This window comes from Carassius gibelio, chromosome B24 (assembly GCF_023724105.1).
Source record: "Carassius gibelio isolate Cgi1373 ecotype wild population from Czech Republic chromosome B24, carGib1.2-hapl.c, whole genome shotgun sequence".
NCBI lineage: Eukaryota > Metazoa > Chordata > Actinopteri > Cypriniformes > Cyprinidae > Carassius > Carassius gibelio.
The window spans coordinates 9836777-9854220 of record NC_068419.1 but is presented as its reverse complement, the minus strand read 5'-3'; the positions used below and the strand labels follow the sequence as shown (position 1 = coordinate 9854220).

General features: G+C 35.2%; 1 protein-coding gene across 2 annotated transcripts in view; it reads right to left on the bottom strand.

Annotated features, from left to right (window-relative positions):
* LOC128013669 (catenin delta-2-like) overlaps positions 1-17444 on the bottom strand; it is a 275599-nt gene that overhangs the window by 61987 nt on the left and 196168 nt on the right. For both annotated transcript variants that reach the window (XM_052596797.1, XM_052596796.1), the window contains exons 10-11: positions 13593-13725; positions 8214-8427 (exon numbers count right to left, since the gene is read on the bottom strand). In XM_052596797.1, coding sequence (XP_052452757.1) covers positions 8214-8427; positions 13593-13725 — 347 coding nt within the window. The remainder of the gene's footprint in view (positions 1-8213; positions 8428-13592; positions 13726-17444) is intronic.

Below are 17444 nucleotides of genomic sequence, written 5' to 3'. Positions count from 1 at the left end.
CACTTTTTACCCTGACCTTTGGTCTGGAAATAATTTTTCAATATATGTTCCCTACAGTAATAATAATATATAAAAAAAATCACAACCATTGATAAGTCATTAAAATAATATACTTTAAGTTAAAATATTTATCTATAGAAGCATATAAAAGTGTGTGTATATATATATATATATATATATATATATATATATATATATATATATATATATATATATATATATATATATTTGGTTTTAGGTTTGTAGGATAACTTTGATTTAACGGTTTTGATCTACTTCAAACATTAACTACTGTATATATATATATATATATATAAATATATATAAATATATATATATATATATATATATATATATATATATATATATATATATATATATATATATATATATATATATAAGATTAAAAAGAAACCAATCTGATAATAAAAATTATAAAAATGTAATTAAACCCCATCACAAAAAGGTAAAAACCCCCACTAAATTACAGGGAAAAAAGTTATAGTAAACATCCTGATCTGAGTATAAACATTCAAATAAATAATAATAATAATAACATAAATAATAACAAATAAATATAAAATATAAATAATGAAATAAATAATAATAAAAAATGTAAGCTTATTGCTTGGAATTCAATGCAAAAAATACAAATAAAAGGTTTAACTATATGTTTATGTATGAATTTAGTGCCAATATTTTGTGAATAATATTACAGCTTTAAAAGCGGTGAGAGAGATAATGATTGAACTCAGGAGAGATTTAGACAGCCTCACAAGTACATACTGTACACAGAAGCTTTGCTTAATCTCACCACCTGCTGTACTGAACGAACGGCCTTGCAGGGGTTCTGATATTGCCTGTAATGTGAAGAGTTTCCTGCTAAAAGCCACTTTGTGTCACTCAGTGCTACAAAAAAAATTAGCAGATGTCAGAATGGAAGACAAATTCTAAAAACAGCGATGATGACGAATCGCAGAACACGTATGCACCCTGTTAGAATGAAGCCAACCTTCAACACAAATCCAGTCACCCCTTCCCACTGTCTATCATCTTTACAAAGGACACAAAATGAGTCAGACCAAACTTCTATTTTCCTTCACTTTTCCTCTCCTTCTATGCCCCATTCTCTCTGTCTCCCTCCCTCCCTTCTTTAGGAAACTACGCATTTCATGAGTCAGTATGAAGAGGTGGCAGTTGAATAGTTGATGATGTTGACCTTGCCAGCATCTTTCTTTCAAACACTCACTCACACACACACACACACACTTGCATTTGTGGTTTACGGGAACTCTCTATAGGCGTAATGGTTTTTATAATGTATCGCCCTACACCAACCCTACACCTAAACCTACCCCTTACAGAAAACAACTGCCAATTTTTGAATTTCATAAAACACCATTTTGTATGTTTTTTAAGCCTTTAGTTTTATGTGGACACAGGAAGTGACCTTATTAAGGCCATCCTTAAAAATATTTTGGTTTGCAGTAACAGTAATAAAAAATAAATAAATAAATAAATAAATAAATAAATAAATAAATATAATTAACACATTAAGTTAATTATTTCAAAGTTTTTTAATTATTATATTTAATGCGTCATCTTACATTTCATATAGTTGACTGTTGACAATGATGCAACACCCAATCACAAGGGATATCACACAATCAGTGAGAGCAATTATCACACGAGTGATGTTTTTGTTTCGAATAGCACAAGTGCAAATGTGATTATTCAACAGTTCAGTAAATAAGAAAATAATATTGTGTTGCATTTTAAACACAGCATTGTCTGTTTATGCACAATTTTGCCAACAAAAATATTACCTATAAAGTCACTGCAGAATTGTTGTGCGTCTCCGAGGAACACAGCAGTTTCGTTTCTGAATGAATTCGCATTTTTTTTTTTTTTGAACCAATGATTCAAAGCCCCATTTACTTAATTCCTGAATAAATTGACGAATGACTAAAAGACATACCGCCTCCTGCTTGCAGTTTTAGTTTCTTATTAAGAGTATTATTTCATTTAAAAAATAATTTTATTTTTAAAGGGATAGTTCACCCAAATATTTTAATTAAGCTCTGTCATTATTTCCTCAAATCTGAGTGACTTATTTTCTTTTGTAGAACATAAAAGAAGGTATTTTGTTGGTAACACATTTTACCAATGACGTCCATTGAATGAATGGAGGAAAAAAACTAAAATAAACCTGAGACGTTTCTCAAATTAACTTATTTTATGTTCCATAGTTTATATTAGGCCATTGTTGCCTAAAAGATTATGTGTAATATATTTTATATTGAATCAAATTCAATATTTCTTTCTAAAGGTACTATTTGTAATGTGTACTTAATACTTTCTCAAAACTTCCAGTTTTCAGTGTCACATGATCCTTTAGAAATCTCTAATTCTAATATTCTGATTTGGTATTTTGTATATATATATATATATATATATATATATATATATATATATATATATATATATATTGTATATATAAATCTTTGGCTAAACCTCACTGACCTAAACCTTTGAAAAGTTGTGATGATATGTAATACTAGTTTGCAATAACAAGCAGCGTAACAGGCTGTTTTGAATAGCTAAAAATAACTGATGATATCGAAGACCTCACACATTCAAATTACAAATGGCTGCACACTCTTACAATCACAAATCAGGTGGATCAACATGTTTACATGTTTATGAAGGTGTGAGCTTCCTATTACTGTCTCTCTACTTCTAGCAATCTTTCATGGCTCATTTTCTTCTTGACCTTCACTTTCTAAAGTCTGTGAAAAAAGCATGCATTCTGAAAAGGGAAGAACAACCTTGATTGCTGAACTGAGAGAGTATCTAATCAGAGACCGCTTCTCATGAGGGAGCAAGAGAGAGAGAACGAGAGAGAAAGAGAGGAAGGCTCAATGCTAGAGCACTACAAGGACATAATTGTCGTCAGTGGTGACATTGACCAAGATCAAATCTCATGCCAGCAGAACACAGGCCTAGATTTAGACTGCTTCATTTCACCAGGGTCTCTCAATGCATGAGCAAAAATCCCACAGACAGCTTCACTTGACTGCAGGACTGTGTAGAAACAGATATAAATAGTTATGGCAATTCATTTATTTACAATGTTTTAATTAAGTGGAGCTTAGGATTTGGGGTTTGAAGTATTGATGATTGATGATTGATTGATGAACACTGGCAATTTTTCAATTTATTGTTTCAGCAAATTACATGTTTAGTGGTTTCTGCCTATTTTAAGATAATTTATCAGCAACTTAAAGCAATATCTATAGACTACGGCAATGATTTAACCCTTTAAGTTAGATCACGAACCAATCATTCAAGGGAATTTGTTAGTCTCTAACAAAGGACTACTACGTTTTTCAATAATAACGGTCTAACAAGCATCTCAGAGGTCATTTCTCTATTATTATGAGCACTTACTTTTCTCATACAAACATTATTCTTTTCTCTATAGCACTGTGATGCCTATATTCTCTGAAATATAACAATTTATATTTATATTTGTAAAATGTAATGTGTCATTTTGGTTATAGTCTAAGAAAAGTCAAATAAATAAATATCATGTAGAATTTGAATATCAATGAATCCCATTTCATATTAAGGAACTAATATTTTTGTTCAGCAATAATAAATGTATCATGGTTTCCATAAAAAATATTAAGCAGAACATATTTTCAACACTGATAAGAATAACAAATATTTCTTGAACAGCAAATCAATTTCTGAAGGATCGTGTGACAATGAAGACTGAAGTAATTACTCCATTAATTTATTTTTGGGGGGATGAAATAAATGCAGCCTTGGTGAGCATAAGAGACTTCTTTCATTAACATAAAAAAAACTTTTAAAGGTAGTGTAGATGGATGAAATATGTTTTAAAAATATAAAAAAGGCCATGAGACTCAAATTCTTCAAGTGGTGATGAATTTGGGACAGGGCCATATGCTAGAGCAATACAGCAAGAGACAGAAAGCAGACACTGAGTGTAATTTAGGCTAACTAAGCAAGAATCCTCCCTAATTTCAGCATACGATCACAATGTTTAGGCAAGGCATTTTGTTCGCATATGCTACAGAAATTTAATCTGTGCAACCTCTAAATATATTTGGGAGCATTTGTGAAAATGCATATAATTATTGTCATGTGATACATAGTCTATTAGGTAAAATTAGTGTGTTAAATTTAGAGTGCATTATTTCACTGCATGATTAAAATGCATCACAAAATTAAAGATATGGGGACTTTATATAATTTCATATAGTTAATCAGTATCACAAGAAGAGTGCTGTTTTTTTCCCTCCAAAAATCAGCATGATTACAAGTGTGATATTGATTTTATACAACTGTTCAATAAACAAGAAGTTAATATTAAGAGACTTACATTTTAGACACTATACTGCATGTTTTTGCTCTATTTCGCCAACAAAAATAATTTCAAACATTCACAGCGCTGTTTTGCGTCTCTGAGCTACATGAGGGCATTTAGTTCCTAAATGAATAATTTGTTAAATGTTTTGGGTTAATCGCAATGACTCACTTATTAACAGTGACTTGCTGTCACCCTCTGGTTGTTTTAATTTCACATTTAAAGTTTTAAATATTTCAAATATAAGTATTCTGCGTTTTATGTTTACAATATTAAAATATTATTTATGCATGCGAATTGCAGGTTAAATGCATTAATGTCCTGCATTAATCAGTGTGTAAATGTAATTTCAGATGCAGCTTCTGTGTTTCCTCTGCATTGCAAAGATTAATTTTTGTTGATTGATACTTTAATTTGCTTGATAACAGCCCAAACACCTTATTATAATTGATTAATTAAGTATAAGAATTTGACTCAATTTGACTGATAATGCACACTTTTAGAAAAAATGGCTTTAAGGTAAAAATTACCATAAAAGGTCAACTTATTGGAAAAGATTCATTTCTATCACTGCTGTGAACTGACCACCACACAGAATATGAATAAATAAAATTTAGGAGTCAGCTGTCCACTGTAGTCCTCAAGATATCAGCACAGTAACACTTGTTATCGATTAAATCCCAGAAAATAGAGATATTGTCACTATCATCAGCTGGAGCGCCCATGAATTCCATTAGAGGGCACGCCACTCACATTTGGTGTCCATTTCCATTCCCAACTCCATTTCCCATAATCCCGTGCTTAGGGCTAATCACCACCAGGTGTTCCCCATTACCACTCCCCTATATAAACTGTGTTTGGACTCTCAATGATTGCGAATTCTTGTCTAGCATTTCAGAGTGTTTTCCTAGTGTTTGTTCTTTCCGTGTCTGATTTTGGATTGTTTATACTGCCTTTAATTCTCTGCCGCCTGCCCTGACCTCTGCCTGGTACTGTTATTGATTCTGGATATCCCTTCACACACTTGACGCTGTTGGTTGATTACTGCCTGTTTGACCTTTCTGTACTAAATTCTGCAAATGGATCAGAGCGTCTCTGACTCCTCGTAACAGATATACTTTTTTGTCAATATCGCAGACTCCTAGCTGCCAGCCGTTGCATGGAATTGGCAGAGCTGAATGTAATATTTAACACCGCATACACCATCCTAACCCTCACCCAAGAAGAGCTTAACTTTAGGTTCTTTATAAAATAAATCTATCAGTGTTCTTTTCATTTTCTCTCTTCTTTAGCCCTTTTTTGTCTTGCGGTAGTTAATGGAAAGCAGTGACTGAGTGATTGACAGCTAATATCAACCAATGTAAAATATGCATTAAAGTTAAGAATGTAAGGATACAAATCTATTAATATATCATTTGTAGTTGTGATGCTTATAAATTTTTGGTGAGTGCACCTCCATTTTTGCTGGTGCTCCTAACTTTTTGATGCTAGCAAGTAAAAAAGTTAATTTTGAGCCCTGATTCAAACACATATCACTACCAAAGGATTCAGACAGTTTCTCAGTGGATGTTCTGTTGTCTGGGTTATTTGCAAACTTCCTGTTCCAGCAGACCAATATTCCATCTGTTCTCCATAGTCATGAGATTCATAATAGACCATACAAAGCCAAACATTGGTCTTTTTTTCTTTCACATGGACTCTGTAGTGCCTCTAAGCACTTCTTTTAGGAAAACTACATGTCAAAATGTGGTGTTCAGCTTATCGTGTTCGAGAATACATAAAAGATGAGCCAAGGTTTTAAAGCTTCACGATCCTTCTCTCATAAAACATTTATCACCACCCACACAACACAAACTGCAATACTGTGCTAAAAGTTTTTAGATAGATGCTTAATCAAAATCGGACTAAATTCTGAAGGCAACGTGGCTGCAAATTTGAAATTTGTCAGACAGTCAGACATTGACTGTCAGACGATGATCATATTCAATACAATAACCAAAACAAGTATAAATCTGACAATGAAAGGAAACATCTTGAGTGTCTAGAGTGAGGAAATGGCACAGAGATTTTGGGCCAGATTTAGTAAAGATTGTATACAAACAACGTTGTAAAGGGGGAGAAACTAAATTTACAAGCTGGCTGGCATGAGGTTCAAAGCATAATTTATAATCAAATAGCATTCCAATATTCTGTATAATGAGTGAAGAATGAACTGTAACTTCGTCAATATAAATGGAGATGTCATGTTTGAAAAAGAAAAGGGATTTTGGGCCCGCTAACAAGATTTCTGTTTCAGTTTTATAAGTTTTCAGCCATCCATACTTTGAGATCTTGCAGCAGGATGTGATGGAAAAGGAAGGATAAACAGAATTGGGCTGGACAGAAAAATTTATTTGTTTATCTTTTATCACTGAATGATCTGACCAAGAGTAAGCGAATAGGTTAGTAACAAAAGTGGACCAAGAACAGATCCTTGAGGTGCACCATGGAAACAGTGACAGAGGAAGATTAATGCCGTTAATGTTAATAAACTGTTGCCTGTCCGAGAGATCTGAAGCCACTGAAAGGCAGTGCCAATGATACTGACAGAACATAGACAAGATAGGAGTTCTTAATGCACAGGTTTTCAAACAGTTTATGAACATTTTCCAAGATGGAAAGAATTATCAAGAGTCTCCATTTCCTTCCATCCTCTGTGTTCTCATTCTGGAAAAATCCTTGCATAAACCTCACTGGCCTTTAAAGTGAAGCAGATGGAGGCAGCAGGTTGACAGGACACCTGACCATCAAGTCTGACTGGGTCCATATGGATACATCTACTTTCTGTACATATGTCAAAAAACAGAGTCAAACAGGCAGGCATAGAATGACTCAGATCTGCTGCTTTGCTTGAGACTGAGAGGATGAGAGGTTGGGAATCATCTGGGCAGCCAAAGACCTTGAGGCTTCCAGCTTGCTGATTAATTTGTGACAGAAAGTCTCTCTAAGTGCCCTGTGTGCAATGCTTTTAATTTATATGTTAATCTGAATTCAGTGCATAGCAGGCATTTCCAGCGTGGCTTCATTCCAAAGTCTATCCATTCCGTTACAGAAACAATTTAGAAACATGTTTGGGAATGCAAAGCCTTTGGGGATGTTTTTATTTATTTATTTTGCTGAAAATATTTATTTCTGTACATCATCCCTAAAAGGTTAAGCAAACTTAATATTATTTTCTATATCATTGCTAAATTAAAGAATGAAAAATTGTAGCCCACATCCTGAATTGGGTGCAGCAGATTTCACAGCTAAAGTAAAAATAAAAGAATAACATCTATATATACATGTAGATGTTATTCAGCACTTTGCATGACTAGAACAAATGAAATGGCTAGAACAAAACCAATGCTAACAGTCTAGAAATATTACAGTACTAAATAAATGAAGTCATCTAATATTCAAACATCCCTCTAGTGTTCATTGTTCTCTAAATAATAAAAGAAAATAATTAATAAATCCACAAGCAATGAGTCAGATGAGTTTTCACTTTGAAACAGATCACTAGACAAGCAAGTTTGGGCTTTCTGTACTTATAATTAAAATAAAATGTCACTCCTGCTAATATCAAAATCCATTTGAACTTAACTGTGTGAGTGTGACTGCACTGGTTTAGATGCAATGATCCCCATTACTCATCATGTTTTAAAAGAGTCTGAAACTGGTAATTATTTGCTACAGCATGTATATATGTATAAGGAGAATAAACGACTGATCTGTAAAATTCCTATAATAAAGCTCAAACTGAAAAAGGCATATCAAAGCCAACAGAAGTTCTTACCTGTGACCAGTTCTCTGACTTCCACATCAGAGGTCTTACGCAGCAGACGGACCAGCGCAGGAATTCCACCGCAATTCTTCAGAGCAATTTTATTATCATCATTGGCTTTGCCGTAAACGAGGTTCCTCAGGGCACCACAGGCGCTTCTGTGTACTTCAGCCATTCTGTGATCCAACAGGTCCACCAACAACTGAATGCCACCCTGCCTCCGTATCTGAGAGAAACAGACCGATAGAGGGTGATGAGAGATGTGTGATCCGCATTTTTATGTTTTAAGACTTAAAAACTGGATTGAGAACATGGGTAAACAAAAAAAACTACATAAAAGGCATCTACAGAGTGGCAAAGTGACCTGGTAAAACGTTTTTAAGTCAGTTTTAATGTAACATGATAAGAACAATGTTCAGATAAATTCTTTTATTTATTTTTTCACTCGAGGCACCAGTAAGGTGAAAATTTGAAAATTAATTCATATTCACATTTAGAACATGAACTCCTGTTTGAATGCAACTTCAATTGATCTAAATCAAGAATTATTGGCCAGTGAGAACATTACAAACATTGACCTTTCCCTTCTGACATTCTGCAGTATTGCCTCATATAAATGAAAAAAAAGAAAACAAAAAAGAAAAAAAGTCTGAATTTACTGTTAAGTCACACCAAACCAGCTTAGTGTCAGCCCATGAGATCATTTGGAGGATAAATGTACAAATAGGAGGCACTGAATCCATAACAGTGTATTTGAAAAATCAATATTTAAGGGAGCCAGAGAATGAATCACTCTTCAAACAGCTAAACAGACTGAGAGATGTGAGTAAATCTTTATCAACAGAGCTTTGCTGTTCCATACTAAAGTCAGTTAAAGCCAGCCAAGTTCATTAGAGGATCATTGGCCACACTTCAGAAGGTGTGCATGACGCGTCTTCTTCTTCTTGCTTTACAGCGGAACACAGACTTATAAGTGCATTACCGCCACGTATCTCCAGTGCCGCTGCTAGCCATTTTGGTGCCCTAAGCATAATTCCTTTATGATTCCCCCCACCCCGACCCCGAGAAAGAAAAAAAAAACGTTTGTTTTTGCCAGTTTAACTTTTTATTACAAAACATAACTCAATAACAATAACACACAATAGCAGCATCACAGTATAAAACTTAAGAACACTAAAAAGAGAAAGTAAAATCTTCACAGCTTTGCTGACTTTGTAAACAGTCAACAGAATAGCAAAATAAAAAAAATATCTAAATAATCCAGATTATTATTATTTTTTTTGCAAATTAAATGTCACTTTGAATAAATTAAATTAAATAATCATCAATAAGTACTAGGGCTGTCACTTTTGTGAAAAAATCATTTTCGATTTTTAAGACATAAGTGTTCATTGAATCGATTGTAAAATCGTTTTTCCATGTCTAAAAAAAAGACGTTTCCTTTTTCAGCATAAGGAGCCGTGTGCTCTGCTCTTTATAGCTCTCATGATTCACAACAATCAATCTGCACAGTACAAATAGCCAAAACCTGGATATTTTAGGAAATATTAAAATCCTGGCTGGGACGTGTCCCGTATGAACGGCGCATATGGTCACCCTATTTATGATCCCTTATACAATAATACACATGGCAAGCCAAAAACGTTTTGAATGATTTGGCGTAAAACCAGAAGGGCTAAATGATTAAGAATGAGTCACACCTGTATCTGTCTGCAGATTCAACAAGTGATTGCACTATGAATTTCCAATTTCCTGTCCCGCTGCCAACTGGCACACACAATACCCGGCTGCATTAGCAGTAGACGAGCGCAGGAGCAACCCTGGCAGATGTGCTTCTGAACAGTGCGTCACTACAGATCAGCACTCCGGCTTCACATCGCCACTCACTCCAATGGAGATTACAAACCCATTTCTTTGTGTGGCTTTTTCTGAAGGCGAGAAGTGATCTAGTAGTCCGTTCCATGAGGGTACTTCTCATCCTGTTTCATCCTGTTTTCGGGTTGTACTGCATGTACAGCAAAAATATTCAAAGCACACCTGACAGGAAAACTAAAGCACGGCTCATCCCGAGAGGCAGACAGACATGTGCGTCACCGCACAAAAGCCATCATTTCATTCGTGCGGTGAGATTCACACTTCTGAGAGTGCAGCCCCCAGTACACAAAACATTATATAGAGGAAACAATTAATTATCGTGATCACAGCATGTTTGGAAGCAACAGATGTTTGGAAGCGACAAACAGCAGAAGATAAAAGCAGGAACTGGGGATGTTTCTCTGCTTGCTCTTGACACTAGAGTGCACATGCAAATGGATATTGAGGAATTAGATTTTCCCTCCAAAAGGGCTGATAAAGCTGCACAAGAGACAGACCTGGGGAGCTTTGCTGGAGCCACCTGCTATAAATAGTGGCCGGCTGAGGACGAGAAAGAGCTGCCTTTGCACTTGGCCGGTAGCTCAGCAGGAAGACTATAAACATCAGAGCACGGCCTGTCTAGCTGAAATGCTGGGCTAATCAGTATTCTCCTCACCTCTGCTGCGGGAGATACTGCTCTGTCATCTGATAGCTGTTCTCCTTTCCCATCCGAGTCTGCTTCAGTGTGTGCGCTAGTTCCTGTCTGGCTAAAGTTCATTTACATCTATCTTTAAAAATGTCAACATGAAACTGCCTTAACAACCCGTTTGACTTCTGTAATGTGATGTATTTTGAGAAAATGATGTTCGGATGGCCAATTAAGTTGGCTAAGGACAGGATAATGGAATAAAATACCCTCATTTCTCATTATTTTAAAAACACTGCTACTGAATCTACAACGGAAAACATACAATGACAAGAGCAGTCCAATTCACGAACAAATGACTAGGTTCTTTTTAGTGAATCAAAATCATACAATTGGTAGGTCTAAATGATCATCAAACCAATGAGTTATATTTAATGAATTAAAACCATACAGTGTGACCAGTCCAACTGATTCCCAAATAAATGATTCTTAAGTGAATTAAAACATACAATGGGAACAGTCCAAATGATTATAAAACAAATGAGTTTGATGAGCCGGTTCTTTTAAGTGAATCAAAACCATATACTGTGACCGGTCCAACAGATTCATGAATGATTCTTTGAGGCAGAATTTTTTTTAGCAAATCAAAGAATGTGTGTTTGAGATGGTTAAAAGAGCCATCTCATAAGAGTCATATGACTGGTCATGCTGTATGGTTTCGATACACTAAAACGCCCTCAAATAAATCACTCGTTGTAGTCTGACTGGTATATTATTTAAAAAGTGTGGGGCGGAAAGAAAAAAAAAAAAAACATTACCGTACCTGAAACCAATGTGATATTGACTGGTGTCATTTTTCACTATCCACTCCATAACGTTAAAGCATTTCTGTAAATGTATGTTGAGGAAAAATAACTTGTTTAGAGCTTCAGCACAATCTGTGGCAGAACTGTCACATATAATTAACTGTCCTGCTTTACCAAGCAACAACAACACACACGAATACACATACACTACCAGTCTGGTACCACCACAATGTGCATTTTATATATACTATATATATACCTTCAAGAATATCTCTTGTAATTCATATCATTTCAGATGGACAAACTGACACTGGAAGTTCAGTCCCACTCCAGACATAAAAATAAAAGAAAAAATGATTGTGTTTGGACATTAGCTGCAACTGGTACTGTATCAGGGTCAAACTCTTGAGAAAAAACCTCACCTAATTCAGAATGAGGCTGCAGAATCATTGAATTGCTGAAAACCTCGGGATATAGTGATTTTCAAATGTGGAATACACTGTACCAACACAAGCTTGTTGCATAATACAATGAGTTGCATAATGTACTGGATGAGTTAAGTCCATGAAATATGAACGTTTGACCTTTTAAGAGACCTCAGATATGATGACTGTGGGATGAAACAGAGCAGTAGTTCTCAACTGGTGGGTCACGACTGAAAGTGGGATGCAAGTCTGTTCTGACTGGGTCATGAACTGGAGGGAAGAATAAATGCTAAATATGTGTATAAATAAACAATGTATAAAGCAAAATAAATATACTCACATAATTTTAAAAGCAATGAGAAACATCTTAATTTATTGTCAACATTCATTTAGTTAATAGATTATATTAATATAATAATTACAATAATTATTATTAATGTTGTTGATGTATCACCATTTAAACTATATAATGAAATCAATAAAGAAATATAATATATATCATATAATATTTAACTACAACAACAAAAATTGTAAATAATAAAAATTACAACGTGAACAATGTTTTTTGATTCCAAATATAATGCATTCATTTAGTTGGAAAACTGCAGGGAGATTTTAAAGGTTGTCTTTTGTTGGCAACAATTCATAAACAACTGTAATTGCAAATTTGGGAAGATGGTTTGGCACATGTTGCTTTTTTAAATGCAGTTTATAACCAGATGCTCATAGACAGAAAAAAAAACACAGTTGAGAACCACCAATGAAAAGTATATGCCAATTCTTTTGTTTATTTCCAAGCAACAAAAGCACACCACAGAGCATCTGAAAACATAGGCCCAAATCTAATCAATCAAGCTGGAACATTGCTCCAAATATTTTATGAGAACAACATGAAACAAGTTCATTTCTGTGTGTGGTGAAATTGATGAACGGGCTGATCAAAGAAAGCAGGGGGATTCATTTAGTGTCTTTTCTTAATAAATAAGACATTTTTCAGATGGAGAAAAAGGCTGGTTTGAAGTGGAGCTCATCGCTGGAGAAACTAATTTGGCTCTCACTGTTTGTGTGGGTTTTTTCCCCCATTAAATATCATTTAAAAGTTTGTCGGCTAACTCATCTCTCCCTCTGTTGCTGTTTTGTTCCCGCAGATTTATTCTCCAAATTTGATTTCCTTGTCCTCCGAGCCTCTCTTAAGCCTCTGGGATACAATTACAGAGCTGCTGTGTGGAGAATGGCTGTCAATATGCAGCTTTCCATGTATTGTTTGGCTGTGTGATTGGTGCTTAATTACTGGTGCAATTCAGGACACTCTTCATAAATGTGAAAACTTACTACTGGGAGATCTACCAGTAGAAACCTGGCATCAAAATTCAATAAAGGGGTGAATTATTTGTCAATGGTATGTACAAGAATTAATTTCATGCAACGAAACATATAAATAAAAATCTTTTAGGTATTCAACAACAGGAGTTTCCCCAAGGTAACAAAACATTTGTGCCAAAACCCAGCATTTAAGATCCCATTTTCAACACTAATTACCTTCTACATGGCCACAAAAAAAAACAAAAAAAAAAACCTTGGACCTCCCAGGATTTTGCCTACAGATGTATCTTGGTAAGCAGGTATATGATCATTACCAATGATATAAAGTTAGATTTACCTCAGCTTTAATCTTGTTGTCTCCAAAGCATAGGTGTTGAAGATATGCCGCTGCGTTGGACTGAACTGAGGGAAACTGGTGCTGCAGCATCTGAATGACTTCAGGTAATTCAGGATCTCGCCAGCCGAATTCCCTATGAAAAAAAAGAGAGTATGAGACTGAGTTTCACACTTCTGTTGTACAGTAGGTGGTGAAAAAGGACTTTTACTGTATGTTGTAGTCTGGCAGACCTGCACCATTACTGAGGACATCTCTAACACACGGAGGTTAAAGTGAAATAAATGTCTTTCCAGAAACTGTTACAGAGAAAATGGTTTCCATTATTGTGTTATTGCTCTAAAACAGTGGGCTCGGAGAAGTAGTAGGAGTTTACAATTGTGAATGCCTGGTTGTGTGTGTGTGTGTGTGTGTGTGTGTGAGTGAGAGAGAGAACATTTCTCTCACTGAGAAGAATGACTAGATTTGATCATTTTCACTGATGCTGAGGAAGTTTGACAGAAAGGTTGGAAACCAGGCAGCAAATGTCATTAAGTGTATACACACACACACAAACACAATTTTGTACATTTTTAAATGATACAATTATTAGAATAAACTCTGTCTGTATACAGTATATTAGAACATACAAACACACATATGCACATACACACAGACATATACACACTAATAAATCCAAATATAATATTTATAGTATATAATATATATTGTATACCTATACAATTTGTACGTTCACTATGTTCAACATGTTCAACATTTTTTATGGTTTAACTGAGTTTTTATAGTTATATCTTGATTTTTTTTTATATTATCAATACAAATATCACTTTAAATGGGTGTTTATACTTAAAAAAATGATGTTTAATTTATTAAATATTAAATTTAACTCTTTCAATTATGCGTGTTTGTGTGTATAAAATTACATTTGTATTGTAAGTTAATATATAAATGGACAACATTTATGTTGTGAGTTAATTTATAATATATAATACACTTTTTTAATACTTATATATTGATATATATATAAAATAATTATGCATATACAATTCGAATAAAAAATAATCTGTTTTTATATTTTAGGAGTCCTGCAAGTGAATCATCATATTTGGGGGTTCATGGCATCAAAAAGACAGTTGGACCATTTAGCAACCACATTGCAATGGCCTAGTCAACTACACATAAGATTCGGTATGCATTTCAGCAAGTTTTGAACAGACAAGACACACTCAGATGGTGTAAAAGTCTAGTTTATGTTCCTCGAGGTAACACATAGAAACAACTGCACACCTGTCATGCCCATTCTTTTGTTTTTGTGAAGAATTACAGAATATTTTCCACCTCAGACTCCATCGCCGAGCGTGGCAGACTTTGATAAATAAAGGCCCTAAACAAATGCCTTTTATCTAAGTGAGATCGCATTTGATAGAGATAAGAAGAACCACAGCATGGATTCGGGAGGCTGCCGGTGTCTTAAGCCCTTAACCCGAGGGCCGACACCGCTTGAGGGCAGCTGGTCTCTCCAGCCTCTGCAAATAGACCGATAAGCATCAGCCTGCCTGCAGCTAGGGACCCATTCCTCCTGAGGATCAGTCTACCCGCCCGCCAGCCCATAATCAAAATGAAAACCATCAGCTGATAAGATCATTGTGCTTTTTGATTAATTAAAACTTAGCAAGGATTCTCAGTTCAAATGAAATGCCAGTCATGTGCCATATAAAGTGGGGAAGGGTGGATGCAGGTTTCATAGGCGCTGTACTAAATGCTATAAAATGGGGCCAGTTGACACTATCAGAATAGTTTATTTTCTTTTCCCCCATCGATGCGCAGAAACATCACAGGCAGTGTGACAGAACTGGGGCAGAAGAAAGAAGTTTTCTATTTATGTGTATATGTGCATTTCAGTGCGTTTAACAGAGAGGAAAGATCAGAAGTAGCACAACGCAATTCATTGCATGATCATACAACCACACTTGTGTGTAGCACACACGCACACACATATGTAGAGAACAGTCACCACGACAACACTGTTCTAGATCTTCACAAGCGTCAGAGTCACTTTACATCACAATCACACAGACTGAGTGCTTACATGCACAATCAAAGGCTATCAAACATCAGCTTATGAGAAAAACACCAAGATTTACGTATGGATGATACAAATAATAACCAAAACCAAGTCAACAAGCAAATTTCTTTTCATGTTGAGTTTTGAGTTAAACCATTTATAACCTTTTCTTTGGCTGTGGGTCGATTCCTCTAATCTAAACTACTATACATCCCTAAGAAGCCTTAACAGCAATGATTCATAGTTAGTTACGGAGCCCCACACATGACACGCAGGAAAAAATATAAGGCTAAATCATGTTCACGATTAACTAATTCATTCCCTCAATGTACTAAAACGTGCACACGATTACTATAGTGTTCCGTCGATTTACTATTGCGTTCACTCGATTTTTAAATTGTGCGCACAATTTACTAATTCGTTCCCTTGATTTGCTAAATCATGTGCTTGATTTAGCAAATCGAGTGAACGTAATAGTAAATCGAGGGAACGCAATAGTAATCGTGTGCTCGTTTTAGTAAATTGAGGGAACGAATTAGTAAATCGTGCACACAATTTATTTATTTTTTCTTGCATCTCTTGTGCGGGGCTCCGTAATTAGTGCTGCTTTAAACTAATAATATTTTGTTGATTTCTCTTTGAAATCATTTAATGTTTATTTAAATGTTTATTTATTTTATTTTTCACATCATTCTTTTTTCTTAATTTCTGTATTACATTCCTTGCTAATTAAATTTGAAAATGACTCAAATAAGACTCTTTGACAACCAGCTATTTTGCACTTAAAGGGATACTACACCCCAACATGAAAAATGTGTCATTAATCACTTGTTAATGTCGTTCCAAACCTGTTAAAGCTTTGTTCTTCTTCAGAACACAATTTAAGATATTTTGGATGAAAACCGGGAGGCTTGTGACTGTCCCACAGACTGCCAAATAAATAACTGTGTCAAGGTCCAGAAAAGTATGAAATACGTCGTCAGAATAGTCCATCTACCATCAGTGGTTCAGCCGTATATAAAGCGACGAGAGTAACTTTTATACGCAAAGAAAACAAAAACAATGACTTTATTCAACAATTTGTCTCTCTGTTTCCTCTTCTGTGTCAGCCACGACACAAGGATACATTTTCTACGTGTATTTATGTTTTGATTTGAATAAAAATAGCGCATTCGTGTACGTGGCTGACACAGAAAAGCGTAAGCTGCTTGTGTTCAGCTGATGTTCTCCAAAATGGCGCTATGGTGATGCAGAGAGACACAGAGGAGACAGATTGCTGGGGAGGACTTCTGTATCATCAGTATGTTTTGTCTGTAACAATAAAACCAACACACTACATTACAAATTCCTGCTCTCTATAACCTAACATTAATCAATACACACCTTCTGATTGACAGTGATAGAATGGTGTCATGCAGTAATTTCACATTCACTGCGAAAAGACAAAAAAAGTTATTGCACCGTGTCTGGATTAAACCTAATCATCGAAATGCTTGCACATAAACGCACCCAATCAGACTGCAACACATGCACTGCTTCAGTGATTGAGGAGACACACTGAAACACAAATTCTTCAGCTCCCTCACAGACACACACTCACAAATAAATGGGCGTCAAAGGGGGACAGATAACACAAAAAGTCTTCAAAACAAAACCAGCTTCCCATTCTGTTCAAACAATCCGTATCGCCACAACGCAGCTCCAGGTAACAGCTGCCCGACAGCAGGATTGCACAATGAGCGTCCTCCACACATCAAAACTGGGGAGTGATGGGTCCACCCAAGACGACT